The following is a 19,393-nucleotide window of genomic DNA, read 5'->3' as shown; positions in this document are numbered from 1 at the left end:
GGGCGGGGCCGGCGGGAGCGCCGCGTCCCTGCTCCTCCGGCGTGCTGGGCATGGAACCTGAGTTCCTGAGGTGACTCCTGGAAATGCATCCCCACGGGAAGGAAAGCGTGTAGTCCCAGTGTTTCAGATGCAGATGACGCGCTGCCCAGGGCAGGTAAAGGCCAGCAAGACCTGGGTGTTGTGGCACGCCTTGTATGGGAGCGATCCGTGGGCACGATCACTATTGGGGGTGGTATCCTTAGAGAGGTGATGGACTCCCGAAAGAGAATGACAGTTGATCCCGATGGGAATGAAAGCACGTAGCCCCAATGTTCCAGGTGCAGAAGACACGGTGCCCCGGACAGGTAAAGGCTAGCAAGACCATTCTGTCTTGGTACCTTTCGCGTTGTATCAATCAATCCAATCGCGTATCCGATATTGGAGCTTGGTTCCTAATGCCGAAACGGCGGTCCTGAAAGGGTATGGAACACTTTTCCTTGAGAAGAGAAGCACTCGGTCTAACTGTTGCTGCTGCCCGTCACCACCCACCCGGCAGAGGCCAGCGAGACCCTTCTGTCCCGGGAAAGCGCCGAGCAGACCCGGGAGCTCCCCTCAGAGCGGGCCCTCCGCTCGCAGGGCGGGTTCGGGGAGCTCAGGCGCCCCAACCCGCCCCGGGAGGCTGCGCTCCCTACGCGCGGCCGCCCTCCTGGTCTCCATGGTGAGGAGGGCTGCCCGTCCCTCCCCTGCTGTCTCTGGCGAGGGCCGCCCTTCCTTCCCTTCCTTCCCTCCCCTCCTCTCCGTGGCGCGCGCCAGGTCCCGCCCCCCGGGCCCGACGGCCATCTTGGCCGGGTGGCGGCGGCGGCGCGAGCACGTTGCGCGCGCGGGCCCGCGCGCGGGATCACCGGACGCCGTTTCCCCGCCGCGGCGCGAGGGCGCCGCGCGCGCTCCCACCCCTCCTCCCCCGGCCCCCCCTCACAGCTCCCGGTAAGTAACGCCGGGGGGGAATCCCCACCTTTCCGCAAGGAATGGAGGCGGTAGGGAAGGAGCCCAGCTCCTCATGGTGTGCTGCCGGCCCGGCCGCCGCCGCCGGTCTCGGCCTGGGCGGCGGCCTCGCCCGTAGCACCGTGGGAAAAGGGTCGGCTCGACCGCGCCCTGCCCGGGCCTCAGGGGCCGGAGGCTCCCGGGGATCGGGGATCGCTGCCGGCGTGGGCACGGCCCGGGCCGGCACTGCCTGCACATGCGGTACGTCATCCCCGACGCCTCGGGTTTTGTGGCAGCCGGGGTCAGAGGGCGCCGGCCCTGCTGCTGCTCTCGGCCGCGGGTATGGCTTCGCTGTGGATGCAGAGCGGGATCCTCGCCTGGCGGTCGTGGCCTGGCTCTGGGAAAGGGAACGCCGGCATTTTGCTCCTAAAAAAACGGGGAACTTCCTTCTCGGGCTGGGGAGAAAGGCCGTATTTTGCCTTGTTTTGAGGGAAGCTGATATCCACGTGGGTGCTTGTGGGGCGGTGAGGAGATGAAGCCTTCCTGCAGGTGCGATAAGATAGCGGGGTAAGACTGTTTTCTGCGAGGTATGTGTAAAAACAAGAAGTCGGCAGGGCTTTTCTCAAGGACTATGGTGGTGCTTCCTGCCTGGAATGCACTTGGATACTTCACCTGCAAGTTCCTGTGACAGTATTCATGCCCTAATTTAAATTTCTGTGCTGTGGTTCCTTCCATAAACTGCAGTCCTAAACCAGTGGTCATGAAATACTTTCATTAGTTTCATTAGATTGCTAAATTATGGGTTCGTTCTCATGCATTTCATTTCATGTTAAGGGGAAATCTTAAAGATTGAGTGATAATTAATAGTGCTCAGCACAAGCTAAACACACCCACACGTTCTGCAGCGTCAGTATACTTGACCATATGCTTTCATGTTAACATATTTTCTTATTCATGTCGTGTCTTATGAGTAACATAATAATTTAATACTGTAGGGAAATCTGGGGCATGTCTAAACTTCTTTTTTACATTGCCTCAGTTTCTAAAAGAAATGTGAAAACCTTAACCATAGACTAGTTCTTGTATCATTTACTATTGTTTCTGCTTTGATACTTCCAGATGCAGTGATCTCCCACCAAACTCCCAGTTGGTGCAGTTTGAAAATCTGTTTTACCTTTAATTTCAATTTTCTTTGGGTATTCTAGTTCTTGGCTTTATTATTCTTGTTATGGTGTGACTATATGTAGTCCATTAGCAGTGGAATTGGAAGGCAGTTCTTGAGCTTGCTTTCAATGGCAGCTGGAAATGCTGCGCATCCTCACTTCTTTCCACAGCGTTTCTCTCTGAGGTCTGATGCAGTGTAACTTTATAAAGTGTTCACTCGTTTTGTGCAAAGTAACCAAAGCATGGCACAATTCTGAACCCAAGCCTTGCCTTCACATCTTTCATTGAATGGTCTCTGGTTCTGTTTCAGTCTTTGTTAACTTTTAATGTTTAAATTTTCTTTGTTTAGGCGTGAATAATTCAGTGCAATTACAAATTCTTCTCAGTCATAATTGCCATGACTTAGTAAATTGTCATTTTTATCTAATGCATGAGAAGGAAATAAATATTGTTAATGCAAGCACATGGAACATGTTCTACAGATTGTACATTGCTGTTGCCTTCTGTGACAGATAGCAAGGTCTGCACATGGGCAACTTTTCTTTTTTTTTTTTTGTTATCTGGTGTGTCAGGGTGTGCAGCAGCTGGTCAGACAGCCTAAGGATGCTGACTTAAAATGCTTGTGATAACATGTTTTTTGTCTTATTTTTAGACATGTTTTATTTTTTGTCTTAAATTACATAGTTGAACATAATGGACAGTTTTGGCTTTAATGGATGATACTAACAGGGTTTTTACAGCATTTTCTTTTTTCTCTAGCCAGCAGTTTTTAGTCATTCTCTCCTTCCTTCACTTGTGTTGTCAGTCCATTCTGGGAAGATTTTCTGCTGCCACACCAACATCATTCAGTAACTCAAAATAGCTCTTTATCCTAGAAGTTAGTAGAAATTAGTATTTTCATATTCTGTTCTTCTTGATATGGAAAGGAAAAGCACAGTCATGAAGTCAGATGCTTCTGAGTACCAGTTCCTCCTGCCCCTAAAGTGCTGACTGCACTGCTTGATTACTGGTATGCTGTACTGTAACATTGCTGATCTGTGTTCAGTCTCCTGAGAGTTCTACATCTGTTCCTTGGAGTCAAACCATCCTATTCCATATGTTAATTTAAATGCCACTCAGCTAACTGAATGTAAATATGTAAGTTGAGTTCAGTCTGGTTTTGGACAGTTTGTTTATTTGTTTCTGAGTTCTAAGTAGATATTATTTTCTTTTGTGGACCATTGTCATTGTAGATATCAGCACAGTCTGGAAATATTACAGAAGTTCCAGGAGTCACAATTTTTTTTTTTTTTTTTTTCTGAAAATGGTTAAGACCACTAGAGAGTTTTGGATAAACTGACGCTTCTGTCACATAGATGGGAGCAGAGTGGGAAGAGTGTGTGTCTTCATGCTGCTTCACTACTTCTATTCCCCCCACCATGTACTCTAATAAATGCTTAGTGTACATACTTAATTGACTGACCCCTCCAAAACTATTCACCAGAGATTGGACATTTTCCTGTCAGTTAAAATGGAACTTACATGGGCATTTTCCCAAGTAAGTTAGAATTAGAAAAATACCCCGACTTGGGCTGTTCCAATGCTTACCAACCACAGTCTGATTCAGCAATGAGTGTAAGCTTCAGTCTGATTATCCCGCCAAGACTGTGGAAAGCTTGCTGAGGAACTTGGCAAGAATTGCTTGTTTCAAGCCATGTTTGCCTTGGTGTCTGCGAGCAGCCCCATCCCATTCTCCTGTTGTGGAGCTGCAGGCTAAACCCCTGCTGGAAGGTGGATGGCTGAGGGGAAATGTCCGGGCTGAACTTCGAGCAGGGTTTGGGGTGCTGGGGAGGGCAGCCTGCTGAGCCACAGCAGGTTTGGTTCTGGGGCAACCCACAGAACTGGTTCACTGCTGCCTACAACTCAGGTGGGAGATCCCCAGTGCCCTGTCTGCTCAGGTCTAGGACAAAGGGCTGACCCACGTTAGGCACTTCCCTTGGGAAAACAGAGAGGAATGATTCACCCCCAAATACTCTTTGTAAACTGTAGGATTTTAGTGAAAGGCACTGGGATGTCTTCCCAAAGAATGTATCTTTATTTAAGTAATGACAACATCTAGTATCTGTCCCCAAGAAAATTACCCAGACTAAAGCACCTTTATAGTCTTCAAAAATAAGCCTTTTAGATTGTTGTTTCCTGATGTATTAAAGTGAGAACTGTAGACTCATTATTCCATGCCTGTTTTCCTGGTCAACAGATGCAATTTCAATGTTCAGCCCTACTTTGTCAGTCTGGTCTGACAACACAGAACTGTTGAATCACTTTCAATTTTTTTCTTATATTCAGTCATTTATTTGGAAACATCAGCTGTGTTAATAGGACTTTCTGGCTTAGGAAATTTAAAATAGTAAAGGAAAAAAAAGAAACGTAAGCAGAAACTGGCACAATATGGTTGGCAGTGTGAGTAATTAATTTGTAGGTGATGAAGAATATCTTTTGACATTTAATTTACAAATACTTTGGAAACTGAATAAAGGAGGCAAAATAAACTGAATACCACTTTTTAAAGGAGGCACTTAAAATATTGATACCTATGGTAGTAATGGATTTAAGGATACAACAACATCAGCTTTTCTGACCTTTGCTGTTGGATGTCCAACTTCCAGATATTGCAGTAGTAGCTGGAGGATTCCTTCCAACTGAAGTTTATAGAAGGTGAATTTAACATGATAAATGTGTCATACACCCATTTTATTTTTGGTTCCTTCATGAGTCTGCACAACTGTTCTTCATCCAATAGCCATATGTAGTAAATATTGTCTGTAAACCACTGCAGAATGCTTTGGTTTGGTGAAGCAAAGATGAGCTGGACATAAAAAAACCTCTCCCTTAATTAAAAATGTTGGAATCCTTTGGATGCAGCTGCACCTTTGCACTGTGTGGAAACCTGAACTATTTCCAGACTCCTTCTCAGTTATATCATTGAACTACTGATACTGCATTGAAATAAGTTTGAACATGCATCATCTGAAGGGCTGCCATCCCTTTATTTAGTGAGATGGAAATGCTTAGTACTTTATGGCATTTATTTCTACAAAAAAAAAAAAGTAATCTTATCTTAAAATATCTTAAAATCTTCCAAGGGCCTCCTAAGTCAGTTGTCTTTGTTGTCCTTAGGTGTGCCTTGTTCATAGGAAGATAAAAGTCATTAGTATTGCTATTTTCATTATTATGAGTGAATATAGTAAAGGAAATAGAAATATACTTTAAAACACACTTTTTTTGTCTATCAAGAATTAAATTTAAAATTCTCCGCCCTTCCCTCCATTTGCTGCAGCTGTACAAAGTCCCATTACAATCCAGTACTTGTCAATGTACATTACAAAGAGCAAAGAGGGGTGTATAGAGAGGAATACAAGTCATAATTTCACTTCTTTGTATGCATTTATTTGTGATTTCATGAATATTTAATCATCTTGTACTACACAGAATTATAGAGTTTTTTAGGTTGGAAAAGACCTCCAAGAGTATTGAGTCCAGCCATTAACCCAGCGCTGGCTCCTACCTTGTGTCCCTGAGGGCCACATCTGCATGTCTTTTAAATCCTCCAGCGATGGTGACTCAACCACTTCCCTGAGCTGCCTGTGGCAATGCTTGTCCACCTTTTGGTGAAGATAGATTTCCTGACATCCAATCTAAACCACCCCTGGTGAAATCTGAGGCTGTTTCCTCTTGTCCTGTCTGTACCTTCCTTTTGGACAGTTGTAGAGAGTGAGAAGGGCTCTCTTGAGCCTCCCTTTCTGGACTAAACATCCACAGCTCTCCCAGCTGTTCCTCAGACCAGTGCTCCAGACCCTTCCCCAGGCTCCACTGCCCTTCCTGGGCTCACTCCCAGCCCCTCAGTAATTCTTAAGTGAGGGGCCCAGAGCAGGACACAGCACTCAAGGTGTGCCACCCCCAAGTACAGGGGGACAATCCCTGCCCTGGTCCTGCTGGCCACACTACTGCCCCTGGTCCTGCTGGCCACACTACTGCTGATCCAGGCCAGGATGCCATTTGCCTTCTTGGCCCCCTGGGCACTGCTGGCTCATGCTCAGTCACTGTCACCAGCCACACCCAGGTCCTTTTCCACCCGGTAATTTTCCTTACACTCTTCCTCAGCCTGTGGCAGTACCTGGGGTGGTTATGTCCCAAGCACTTGGCCTTACTGATCCTCCTGATCCAGCTTGGCCAGATCTCTTTGCAGAGCCTTTCTATGTTCTTTATAAAGAATTTTACTTATTTGAATCTGTTATAGGCATTGATACCATATTAGGAAATGCAGAAGGTAGCTGTAGTTATTCAGATACTAATGAAAGTCAAGATTAAAGAATCAAGCATCATCATGAATGTCTGCTCACATTGTCTGGTTTACTTTTTATACTCAGTTACAAATTTTCACTTTGAAAACTGCTTTACATTTTATGCTCTTTTAATCCTTTAATACAGAATATTGGCATACAGTTTGTAAATGTATATTCAATCATATCCTTGGAGTAATATTTGTAGTCACAATTTGTCAATGTGAACAAGGGTGCTTTATACCAGGCAATTTGTAAAACTAAAATTTGGAGTTGTATACATTCTTATGTTTTTACTACAGCGTGCTTTTTTGGAAATAAATCTATTTTCAGATAAGTCACAATTTTAATTTTACACTGTAAAAATAGTAATGGAATGGAAAGATAATGTTAAAAATTTGTGCAGTTACCTACACATCAGTACCCTTGTTATTTGTGTCTCTAACTTTGTTGTTTGCCATGTTGCTTAAAGGAAAAGAAATAAAATAATTTTGCATTTTTCATCTCTGCACACCGCTAGCAATAACTTAGGTTAGAGTTTGTTCTCTGTGCTGTCAGTTACCTGGTCTCATACAGTGGTTTTTTTGGTTTTTTTTTTCCTTTAAGGTCTGGAAGACTCCCACTACTCCTTCTTATAATTGGTGTATGTGTTTAACCCTAAATTGTGCATTATGGCCGACAAATTAACAAGAATTGCTATAGTCAACCATGACAAATGTAAGCCAAAGAAATGTCGTCAGGAATGCAAGAAGAGTTGTCCTGTGGTTCGCATGGGTAAGAGATACAATGTAACAAAGTACTGAAGTAATTGGAGACCTTTTAAATCAGTTCTACTCCAAAGAATGAGCTTTTTATAACTGATAGATTTTTGTGTATCATTCAAGCTTTTTTTACATAAAGCCTTTAGAAATATCACAAAAAACGTGAACAATTCTTAGTAATAATGACACCTTTCATAAAAAGTGTCACCTTTGGATAATCTGAAGCTTCAGTGAACATTCATCAGTTACAAGTTCCTCTGTGGAATTTAGTAGGCAGGAATTCTGATTCGCCAGAAACTTTACTGATCTTATCTTAATCTTTTTTTACCAGGAAAACTTTGCATAGAAGTCACATCACAGAGCAAAATAGCATGGATTTCAGAAACACTTTGTATTGGTTGTGGTATTTGCATCAAGGTAAAAATTAAACTGCTCTTTTTAAAGTGCTAAATTTCCCTTATTTTGCTATTATATTTAGTAATGCATACTGTAACTTCAAAAAGCAGTTTTCTTTCCTGGATTAATCAGACCAAGTTAACTTACTGTTTATAGAAGGTGAATAACTGTGTCACTTGACTGAACTGGTTGGATTGCAAGGTGTGGGTTTTGTTTGTGGTTTGTTTTTGCTTGGCTTTGTTTGGGCTTTTTGTTCATGTCTGTAGACAGCAGTTGAAAGATGTCTTTTGTGAAAGGTGGAGAATATATGCAGTGTGCCTTATTTGTATTGTGGACTGACAGTCTAAATTGCAGACTATTAATTTGAAAATTGTGGTACAGAACTTCCTTGGCAGGTTGACGATGTAAAGGAAATTTGGTAGCAGTCCATTTAAAAATGTAAATGCACAGCTGGGTGCAGAATAAAACATAGGCCTTTGTTAATAAATTGTGTGCACTAATAATCTATAATTTATTTGAATTCCAGAAATGTCCTTTTGGAGCCTTGTCAATTGTTAACTTACCTAGCAACCTGGAGAAAGAAACAACACATAGATACTGTGCCAATGCCTTCAAACTTCACAGGTATTTTATTTTTCAAATATCAAAGAGACAAAAAAATCCAAGATTTTGATAGTGTAAACATGGTGCACATCAAAGTGTTCTTGGTTCTTACCCAAGTAGCTCCTTTTAGAATGTTAATTACATTTTTCTTATTAAAAAGTATTATAATGAAATAAACTAGTATTAGGGATTATTTTACAGAGCCTCTATTTAAAAACAGACTGCCCTTAAGTATTTCTTATGCTCTTCTGTTTTTCAGGAATTTGATATCATTTGGGTTAAATATTTACAAGTTAACAAAGGCTGTAATAATCAGAAGGTCTGAGAATGGGTTGCAGCATTTACTTGCGTACCAAATGTTGGTGTGTGATGGCATAAATATAACACAAACTTATCAATGTTCTGTACAGGTTGCCTATCCCTCGTCCAGGTGAAGTACTGGGATTGGTTGGAACCAATGGTATTGGAAAATCAACTGCCTTGAAAATTTTAGCAGGAAAACAAAAGCCAAATCTTGGAAAATATGATGTATGTATCAGCAATAAAAAAGAGTTAGCATTTTAGATAGCTTTTTATTTTTTTGGACTGAACGTTTGTCTCTGTGAATGTGATAGATTTGTGGGGATGTTGGCACTTCAGCTATTGACAGCCAGTGACCTACTCCTCACAGGACCAGTAATAGAAGGTTGTTGCTAATGAGGGCTTTCTTGCAAATTGTGTATATCTCTCAAGAAAGATATGGGTACTAATTGTAATTATAACTCACAAAAGATAAAAAAGAGGTAGGTTTTGAAGTCACACTTATGGGCTTGGGGTTTTTTTAATACCAGTCTTTAAAAAACATCATGTCTTTCTCCCTGCATAATTTACCTGTTCCCATCAGGGATTTCCGTAGCCCAAGTATTGGAGTTTCTTCAAAGTTACCTTTGTTTTTATGTGAACAACTCAAGTGTATATGAGCACTTAACGTGTATCCTTGGGATCTCTTAGGCATTTTTATCTTTGATTCTTTTGAGGAAGATTTCTCATAAAGTATGTTGTTACTGTAAGTTGTTGAAGGTATTTCCCACTGTACACTTGAATACTGAGCTCTGAAAAATCCTTAGTTTCTTCATGTTGCTAGTTACTTAGAAATAAGACTTTTTGAGAACCAGACTTAAAAAAACTTTTAATCTGCTGGTATTCATGGGAATTCCATAATCCATCTTCCTATGTGTTTACTCCAAGTCAAACTGCAGCCAGTGAGCAAAATATTTTACAAGGGCTTCTTTACCTAGCACTACTCCAAAGAGTAAATACATTAGAGAAAAGGCATAAATAATAACTATTATGACTCCTCTTATCAGTATTTCAGATGTTACTTTCTTACCTTCAGATTGCATGGGGACAATTGAATGCTGCTGCACACTCTTCTTTCTAGAAGCACTTGTAAGAACAAGTGTGTTGAAACTTTCTTCAGTTTCTTTACCTGAAAGAGTAATGCTTTTATATATTGTTCATTCATGGCTGCTACATAAAGCTGCAAAGAAATAGTAATTTCCCAGCTACATTTTACATTCTCTTTCAAGTTTGGTTTATTTTATTTTGTGGACTTCTTGTTTCAGGTGGTAGTATTGCAGAAATAGCAAAACTTTTGACTTTCTGAATGTGTACTTAATTGAATTACCATGCTTCCAAAATCAGACTTTGCTGTGAAGGAGCCATATCAGTATGACCACAGAAACACGTGGTATGAATTGAATCTTCCATGTTGCTTCTGCTTTAAAACTGATGAAGCATTTCCTCTGTGTATTTGCTTGGTTTGGAAATACGACTGTGTCAGTCTGATCCATACTGTTTATCATCAAAGTAATTAACTCAGCACCCCTCAGAGTAGTACAGTGTGCAAGGGGGAACTTTTTCCTGGGTGATTGCTCTGAACAGTTCCTTTTATTTTCAATTCGTTATTTTTCCTTTCTTTTTTTTTTTTTTTTCCTCTGTTTCCTTGGAAGTGTTTGCTAGAAGCAGAGAATATTACCAGATTTGTTGCATCTTCTGTGCTAGTTTGTGCTTTTATCATTCCAGTCCTTTTCCTTTGGATTAGCTGTATCAGATAGCTAGTAAGTGTGGTTACACTAATCCGTGCTGTCATTTTCTCCATGAAGTTGTTTCAGTTCAGTAGCTTCTTAGCTGTGCAAATTTAATTTTTTTTTAAGATTAGTAAAACCTGGAAAAAGCAGGTCTCTAAACTTTGTTTTTAGAATGCATTTGCAGATTTTTTTGGTGTGTTCTCTTACAAGCATATTGTATTTGCCTTACTGATTGGAATTTGAAATTAGGGTTCCTTACTATGTTTTTAAGTGGGATAAGTAAACCAAGGCTTTAATTTTGTCACAGGATCCACCTGACTGGCAAGAAATTTTGACTTACTTCCGAGGATCTGAATTACAGAATTATTTTACCAAGATCCTGGAAGATGACCTTAAAGCTATCATTAAACCTCAGTATGTGGACCAGATCCCTAAAGCTGCAAAGGTGAGACATTTCATGAGTTAATAGAAAGCTGTGAGCTTCTTCTGTAGTACTTCTTATGTGTTTAAAGGTTTTATTTAGCAGCATAATTCAGAACTATTTGAAATTTTTAATGTTGGTTGAGCTTTTTTATTATTTATCACGCAGGGAACAGTGGGATCAATTCTGGATAGGAAGGATGAAACTAAGACACAAACTGTTGTGTGTCAGCAGCTTGGTAAGTAATTTTGTAAGTCAAATTTTAAAGCATTTGAGAAGTTCATATTTACTGAAACAACCAAGTTACAATAATATGATAGAACATGTGAATTATACCAACTCAAAGAGAGAAAAAGTGAAGGTGCTTTAGTGTAAACCCCGGGGCATGCTGTAATATAAATAACGCACATAATACTTTCTGGTGGCAAACTAGTTGATAGATTCTAGTTAACAGAATCTAATGCAGTTTCTGTTTCATAGTAGAAAGTACTTATTTTGAAATCTGGAAAAACTCCACTAAACATCTGCTGCTCTTGCTTGCTTACAAATGTAGCAAAATCTGAGCATCCCCCTTTCTACACTGCATGTAAAAAATGTTATCTTAATGTACCCCAAAGCTTGTATGTGTCTAATTTTAGTGGGAGTAACACTGACTTCTGAGATTAATACAATTAATAAAAACATCTGCATAGTCCAGGCCTAGTAATGTCTTGTAGGTGTTTTGTATTTACTTGTTACTAAATTTAGTTGTTGCTAAATTCACAATGGGATTGTCTTTGGTCGAACTGGGTGATGAAGGTGGGGCTGCCATTGTGCCACCAAGAATGTGGTCTGTGAGTCCCACTTAATTTATTAATGACACAACCTTTTATTGTAATGTGTTCGTTAAGCTGCTTAGAAAATACCTGCTTCAACCATCTCCTGTATGGTTTGAGGGACTTGATTTTCCTGAAAATCAGAACTCTCCAGCCAAGTCTGACAAGAAGCACTTTTCAAACTGGTATAGTTTATTTTAGGGCCAGAACTCTTCACCAGTTTGGTGGAAAAAGGAATAGAAATATATTCTGCACGATAGGAAGCAGCCATGAAACTAATGCTGCAGAGAAGCCATAGCTTGCTATGGCTTAGTATTAGCAGTATGATAATGATGCTGTATAAAGTGAAAACTTATTCTCCTTCTATTTCCCTCTCTGTAGAATGTTTGCTATGTTTATACATGTTTCTGTAGGTAATAAAAATATGGATTGTTCTGTTGGTTATCACATACCTAAAATTAATCACTTATTTGCAGACTTAACACATCTGAAAGAAAGAAATGTAGAGGACCTTTCAGGAGGAGAACTTCAGAGATTTGCTTGTGCAGTTGTTTGCATTCAGAAGGCTGATATGTATGTTAAATTTACTTCTGTTACACATTGCTTCTAATAATCTGTCTCAGAATATGGTCCTCAAATTTACACTTATTGTTAACAATAATATTTTTATGAAATATTGAAGAATTTTTAAAAACTATTAAATAATGTATAAGAATTATTGTTAGACATTTTTGCCAGCTCATCAGCTGAAAACCATTTTTACTTCATGTGTAATCTCTGGATTCTGTGTGTTTTTATGTATCCAAGTGGAAATAGCTGATTTTAGAAGCCAGTGTTAGATTTCAGTATCTCAACCTCATAACCTCTCCCTTATCCCACCTAAATGTATCCTGTTGGACAGCACACCTCCCTTAGCCTCTCTGAATGAGAAAGGTACAGCTGCTTCCCTACCTCTTAGAACTTGAGTTCCTCCTCTCCTGTCTTGCAAGCAGGAAATTACTGTCTTATCTTTGTTGTTTCCTGACTCCCTGGGACCAAGAAAGCAAGCTCAGAAGAGTTTTAGGGTTTGGTGGTTTTTTTGCTTTCATGAATTTTTAGTTGGTTGCTTTTGTTCTGCTTGGGCTGCTGTTTTTTGTTTGGTTGGTGTGAATTTCAAGTGGGTTTCCTTGTTCAGTTTTCTCTTTTTGGAAAATGTCCTTCTTCCAGTCTTCTAAAGTAATTTTGTACTTTTCAGTTCATGTTAAATATAAGCTAACTCAGAGTGAGTGCATGGGGATCCTAACTGCTGATTCTTGTAACTTTTGATAACTTTGTCAGAACTTTTGGGAAAGTAATGCTTAACTCACTTTCACGGGGCAGTCTACAAAGAATAAAGGCAGGTGTGCGCAATTCTCATTTTCTGTCTCCCTTTCTCAGTACAAATAATGATTCTTTTTTATTTGCATTTGCTTAATTATTGTAATGTTAGTATTATCTTTGAATAAGTAGAAAGCTTGCATTCACTAAGACTTCACTCTTCCTTTTGGGATTAGCTTCATGTTTGATGAACCTTCCAGCTACTTGGATGTCAAGCAGCGCTTGAAGGCTGCCATTACAATTCGGTCCCTCATAAACCCTGACAGGTAAATACAAGCTTCAGATGTTTCACCAGACCCTAATAATGCATGACTGCTTACAGAGGGAAGAAACATCCAGCCCATCCCCTCAGAAGTGCTTACTCCTCAGTATGGTACACTAACCAATATTTCAGATATTCCAAGTCAGTAATATTCTATTCTTTTGCATTTTGGAAACTTATTTCCTGTAATTTCTTGTCCTGTTTCAAAATTTTGTAATAAGGATGGGAAAACATTGGTGGTTACTTTTCACCTGAATATTGCTGTTTCATCCCTTTCTCACAAAGATTTTTATTTTCTTAAAATGTGCTAAATATTTTTCACTCAAATCAATCAACATCCTTCCACTTAATGTACATAAAGAAGCTGCCAGTTCATGCTGAAGATGGACTTTAAATTTATCATTCAGTCACGAAGATGGACTTTGAATTGGAATTTATCATTAATTTTTAAACTGTTTACAGACAGTTTAAAAAATGCTTGTGAGAGATTTGAACTCTTTTCCTTTTTTAGTATAAAGTGAAGAAACCATATTAACTAAAAATCATCTTGATAGCTCTTGTTTATGCAAGACCAGAGTAAGAAAAAAAGAAAGAAAAATGTTTTGCATTGAGGTAACAAAGCATCTCTCTGGCTTTGTTTTTCAGGTACATTATTGTTGTAGAGCATGATCTAAGTGTGTTAGATTATCTCTCTGACTTTATCTGCTGCCTGTATGGTGTGCCAAGTGCTTATGGTGTTGTTACCATGCCTTTCAGCGTAAGAGAAGGTAATTCTTGCCATATTTCTTTTTAAACTTTCCCAAAAAAGACAGCAAATGCCAGTTGTCTGCTATATAAACATGTCCCCATCCCGTCACAGTTCAGCAATGAAAAAACTGTTTGATTTTTTGCAGAATTTCTGTGTTACATGATACTTAATTTGTAACTCAACCCAAAAGCCTTCATTTTCACTTGCTATGGACATAATTTTGATACTTGCAGGCGTTTTGTAAACAGTGGAGTTACACAAAAGACCCTGTAAGTAATAGAGAAAGGGCAGGAGAGAGGTTGCACAGTACAGAGGTATGTAGTGTTCACCTGAATTGACCCCACTTGTAGTACTGAGACTCAGTAAAAACTGGCCTTGAGAGAGTGGGCCCAACAGCAGGAGTTCCTTTAAACCCCACACACATTACTAACAATGGGTTTTCAGGAAGAGCTGCTCCAGCCATTCTGTAGCTTAGTAAGGCTCTTCTTCATTCAGTTTGCAATATGCACACCTTAAAAGAGGAGGTCTTGTTGTTTCTTTTATCATAGCATTAAAAATCCAGCATTCTCATTATCAGAATGGAATTTGCAGCCAGGGATTGAAATTCATCTTGTTTTACTTAGTTGCAGACCTCTTGTAATGATCTTTTTTCCTCCCATCATAGGCATAAATATTTTCCTAGATGGCTATGTTCCAACAGAAAATCTAAGGTTTCGCGATGCATCTCTGGTATTTAAAGTAGCCGAGACAGCTAATGAAGAAGAGGTCAAAAAGATGTGTATGTACAAATATCCAGGAATGAAAAAGAAGATGGGAGAATTTGAACTATCCATAGTAGCTGGAGAATTCACCGATTCTGAAATTATGGTGATGTTAGGGGAAAATGGTAAGTGCAGTTTATGTTGGAAACTACTTCTCCAGCCCTGAATATGCTCCTAAAGCCCTTCTTCACTTTGGGAGCCAGGCTCCAAAATTACTGGATTTGAGTCAGGTTGAGCTGCTTGTTTCTTGGTGAAGATATCACAGCATGAGCCCCCTGACTAGGAGGAATGTGAAGTTACTGAGTGCTAACAGTGCCGCCGTGTTGTGTTTGTTATCTGTCCTGTTTTAAAAACTTAGGTGGTAGTTTTAAGATGTCTCTTAGTGCTATCTAGTGCTGGAAGATAATACAGGAATTCTTAAAGCAGTCTAATTTTAAAATGTTTTCTTTATTAAATAGTCTTTTTTGTTGTTGTATCAGTGACTTGTTAGAGGTCTAAATTACTAAAAAGTGATTAATATGTAACTTATATTTTATTTTAGGAACTGGCAAAACAACATTTATCCGAATGCTTGCAGGAAGACTTACGCCTGATGAAGGAGGTAATGTGTTACACCCAAGGTGAAACCTGTTTTAAGGATACTGGAAATTCTCTTGTTTACATTATTAATTTTGTCTTTTTATAGGTGAGGTCCCAGTCCTAAATGTCAGCTACAAACCACAGAAAATCAGCCCTAAATCTACGGTACATTTCAGCCTTATTTATTTATTTAGTTAGTTAGTTAGTTAGTTATTATAGTGTTTGCTACAAAATGCACAGCTATTTTATGTCTATTTTGTATCTGTATTTATTTAGGTAATTTTTTATTATTATTATTCTGTTTCTGCTTGTTTTCTTGTGGTGCATAAAAATAAATGGCAACATTTTCCTTTTGCTAGGGAAGTGTCCGTCAGCTGCTGCACGAGAAGATCAGAGATGCCTATACACACCCCCAGTTTGTAACTGACGTGATGAAACCTCTTCAGATAGAAAACATCATTGACCAGGAGGTATTAATTGCTTGAATCAATATCCTCATTGTCTTAACTCTCAACCTGTACCTGAACTAAGCATGACCTTGTTTCCCCCAACCCCACCAGGTTCAGACGCTGTCTGGTGGTGAGTTGCAGCGTGTGGCGTTAGCTCTTTGTCTGGGTAAACCTGCAGATGTGTATCTGATTGATGAGCCCTCAGCTTATCTGGACTCTGAACAGCGTCTGATGGCTGCCAGAGTCATTAAACGGTGAGTGCACATGCTGGACAAGGAGCTGAAATTTGCAGTAGTATGACAATGAGTTCACATTACTCTCTCTTTTCTTCTTTCCCCTCATTTCAGTTTCATTCTCCATGCTAAAAAAACAGCTTTTGTGGTAGAACATGATTTTATCATGGCTACATATCTTGCTGATCGTGTGATTGTTTTTGATGGCATTCCTTCCAAGAACACACTGGCAAACAGGTAAGAGATTCGTTGGGAGTTACTAAGCAAGATTGTCATCCCTGCCTGCGGAAATTAAAGCTGCATCTAGGACTGTCCTGAGGGGTCTGACTTTTGTTTTGAATCATGGAACAGAAAGTGGGATTGATCCTTACCTACAGGCTGCCTAAACCGGAGTTGGGGCATGGTTGAGGAACATAACCAAACCCTCAAAAACTAGACCAGCCTTAAGCAATTGCATGATGGCTAAATAACAATCAAAAAAGACCGAGGAATGGAAAATGTACCAACTGTAAACTACCCTTCTGAAAATAACTTTCAGATGCATTAGAAGAAAGCAGTGTATTAATGGTACCTGTATGCAGATGTAGTGAAGGGCAAGTCTTGATGCCAGCATGCAGCGTGCATTGCTTTACTCTTTCAGAGCTATCCCTTTTGATGTCTACTTTTGTTCCTGTAAATAATTTAATGTAGATTATGGAGACTTTTTGATGAGCAGCCTTATCAGAAAACAGGCTTTTAGAACAGTGAGTACTAGGCACAAGCTAGATGAAGTAAACACTTCAGTAAAACACTGACCTGCCATGGCAATCCCCTGCTTCCCTGGGTTTGGTGGTATTCCTTCCAAGAACACACATGTTGAAATTCAAAAATCACAATCTTTCATGAGTATTGATAAAGTTATGTTATGATCTTTGCTAGATTTTACTTATGGTGCAAGTGTTGGGTTTTTGTTTCTTTGAATGAAAGTGTGCCAGTACACACATGTAGATACAAAATAAAAAGAAAGGTCACAGCTGGAATCCACAATGAGACACTACTCTCATCTTTCAGCAGCATCTGAGATAGGGTTTGACTAAAAATGTAGCATGTCATGGTATGTCAAATACAGCTCACATTTGCATTTCCTGACCTGAGTGAGCTCAGGATGGAGATCAACCTGCCTGTAATCATATGATATAAAACTCCTGAAAATATAGCTAAAATATTCTTCTGTCTCAACAGTCCACAGACTCTCTTGGCTGGAATGAATAAGTTTTTATCTCAGCTTGAAATCACTTTTAGAAGAGACCCCAACAATTACAGACCAAGAATAAATAAACTCAATTCCATCAAGGTAAGAGTGGAGCACCTTTGCAGTACAGGAGCTGTGATTGTTTGATACAAAGCTAGATTTTAAAATATGGAACAAAATTAAGATTGAGAGGGTAGTTCTGCTGTGCTGGAAAAACAGCATGTGAAACTAGTAAGAGTAATAAGGGAAGCAGAAAGGAGTTTAGATAAGTGTCTTTTATTTCAGTTGTGTTCAAGTCTGCCAAAGACTTCAAGTAATGGTGATCTTTTTTCTCTTCCCAAGGATGTGGAACAGAAGAAGAGTGGAAACTACTTCTTCCTGGATGACTAAATATTGAATCCCAGCATATTTTTAACTGGCATATAGACATGCGTATTGGAATCTAAACAGCTGTGATGAGATGGCTCAGATCAGGTTTTAGAACAATTAATCTTTTGGAGCTTAAAATCTTTTGCTGCATTTAACATCTGAGATAGTAGCAGTAAACATCCTAGTCTGAGTAAAACTGCCACTTTCTATATTTTGGTGACACAGCCCTATTTTCAGTGTAATAATTTCAAAATAGACCACCTTGAAATTGTGCAAATGGGTCTCTTGATTTTTCAAAATTTAAGGGAGGTTTTCAATCCAATATATCCTACTCATGTACCAAGTACTGACTGAACTTCCTCATTTTAAAATAAATCTTTGAAGCTGTTTTCTGTATAAGAGCAAAGTTTACTAAGAATGTCGTGCTACAAGAGCGACTCCTCTTTTAAAAAGGTTGAATCTCTCTGGCTGAGGGTTTAAAAAATAAAATACCCACATAACTTGTGACACTGCAGAATTTCTTCAATTACTAATTCAGAAGTGTGTATACATAATGTCTTTTCTCACACTCTAACACTGAAGGTAGCTACACCTTTTTTTAATCATCTGTCCCTGTGCATGTTCTCAGACCTAGTGAGATGAAAATCATCAGTGAAATAATCCTAAAGAATATAAACATTCTTTCCATCTATCCAACTCACTCTTCCATGAAGTTTTTATAAGGCTAAGATGCAGGAATTACTTTTCCCTAAAGTAAAAAGCTTTCATCTTACTATGACAAAAAGGAAAAAAAAATAAAGAAACCTTGTTAAAAACTTACTTCCCTATGCAATAAGGTCCTTCAGGGAACCAGAAGGAAAATTTAAATATTCCTGCTTACTTAAGCAGACATGTAAAAAACAACTTTCAGCTATCTGTCTTAAAAGGAAGGAAGGGTATTTTCCATTCAACAGTTCTCTGCCTTCACTGGCACGTGAAAAACATGAGAAAACATGGCTTTGTTCCTTGTTTACATTTTTGCCTGTAAAGCTACAGAAGGGAGTGGGGGTAATGTGTGGGTTTTTGCCATTCTGTGTGTTAGTAACGTGGTTATTTCACAGCTTTGGCAGTACTGAGCATTATATATACACTGCCTCTGTAACAGCAATACACCTGTACTACACACCAGCAGAGGGACTCAGAAGAAGTGCAGGTACTGAGTGCAGCCCTACCCAACTGTGCTGGTCAGACAAAAGGCTGACTAAACTTGTCCTTCTCTGCACAGCTTAACTCCCTTTGGACTTGAGTTGTGCAATCTTCTCTGAATCAGTTGTGATAAGGATAAAGATGTGGTTCAGCTGTGTGACACACAGCTGAATATTACATAGATTAACAGGAGGATCCTGCCATCTAAAACATCTTGCCACAGGCCAGAGGTTGGGCCAATCAGTCTACTACTACTTCGGCAAGAGAGGAAACCAGACTTACTTGATCAGCATCAGAGAAAATTTACCTACACCTTCCCACCCTTCACTGTCCTAGAGTAGCAAGGCAGTATAGGCCCAGGTGAAAGAAGCTATTTCTTAAATGCAAATTCTGAAAGCACATCCCTCCCAGTTACTGCCACACCTCTCTTCCCCAGTGTTTCCGAAGAGATTTCTGTAAGGAAGTGTTACTGGTTTCATGTACTATCTGCTCTAGGACAGAATGATTAGTTCAGTGACTGCTGCACAAATGTGGAGTAGAGCTAAGAGTTTAAAATTCACCAGTAAACTCAACAAGCAGCCCTCTTTATGATTTTTTAAAGGAGTTGAAATAAACAGAGAATCCCAGTGGTAACAACAGTTAAATGCGTCAGTGCTTGCTTCGTTCTCAACCTGAAAAAGTGAAGATTGCCTCTTTTGAAATCCTGAAGTAT

General features: G+C 39.7%; 2 protein-coding genes across 3 annotated transcripts in view; one reads left to right on the top strand and one right to left on the bottom strand.

Annotated features, from left to right (window-relative positions):
• The window catches only part of ANAPC10 (anaphase promoting complex subunit 10), a 32,915-nt gene extending 32,400 nt beyond the window's left edge, over window positions 1–515 (bottom strand). Inside the window, exon 1 of the mRNA XM_018926911.3 lies at window positions 378–515. The gene's annotated coding sequence lies outside the window, so the exon portion shown is untranslated. The remainder of the gene's footprint in view (window positions 1–377) is intronic.
• Window positions 7–18,003, top strand: ABCE1 (ATP binding cassette subfamily E member 1). 2 transcript variants are annotated; one of them, XM_009101348.3, is made up of 18 exons: window positions 7–154; window positions 7,050–7,217; window positions 7,536–7,621; window positions 8,127–8,224; window positions 8,614–8,731; window positions 10,580–10,717; window positions 10,862–10,931; window positions 11,985–12,081; window positions 13,041–13,130; window positions 13,772–13,893; window positions 14,539–14,760; window positions 15,177–15,236; window positions 15,321–15,379; window positions 15,574–15,684; window positions 15,775–15,917; window positions 16,011–16,133; window positions 17,118–17,229; window positions 17,470–18,003. In XM_009101348.3, exons 2-18 carry the CDS (start codon window positions 7,115–7,117, stop codon window positions 17,515–17,517), a joined length of 1,800 nt encoding a protein of 599 aa, XP_009099596.1. In that variant the 5' UTR covers window positions 7–154; window positions 7,050–7,114; the 3' UTR covers window positions 17,518–18,003. The 2 variants fall into 2 exon arrangements, with proteins under 2 accessions (XP_009099596.1, XP_030094837.1); XM_030238977.2 differs by lacking the exon at window positions 7–154 and adding an exon at window positions 815–963.
• The last annotated feature ends 1,390 nt before the right edge of the window (window positions 18,004–19,393 follow it).

Source organism: Serinus canaria, chromosome 4, assembly GCF_022539315.1.
Source record: "Serinus canaria isolate serCan28SL12 chromosome 4, serCan2020, whole genome shotgun sequence".
In the NCBI taxonomy this organism is placed as follows: Eukaryota; Metazoa; Chordata; class Aves; order Passeriformes; family Fringillidae; genus Serinus; species Serinus canaria.
The sequence above is the reverse complement of the archived record's forward strand: the minus strand, read 5'-3'. Positions and strand labels throughout refer to the sequence as shown.

Bases quoted from the DNA above. Each gene is read 5' to 3' on its own strand.
- ABCE1 (XM_009101348.3), top strand. From the start codon at position 7,115: ATGGCCGACAAATTAACAAGAATTGCTATAGTCAACCATGACAAATGT. The intron at 7,218-7,535 runs GTAAGAGATACA...TTTTTTTACCAG, and splicing joins TTGTCCTGTGGTTCGCATGG to GAAAACTTTGCATAGAAGTC. The intron at 10,932-11,984 runs GTAAGTAATTTT...ACTTATTTGCAG, and splicing joins TGTTGTGTGTCAGCAGCTTG to ACTTAACACATCTGAAAGAA.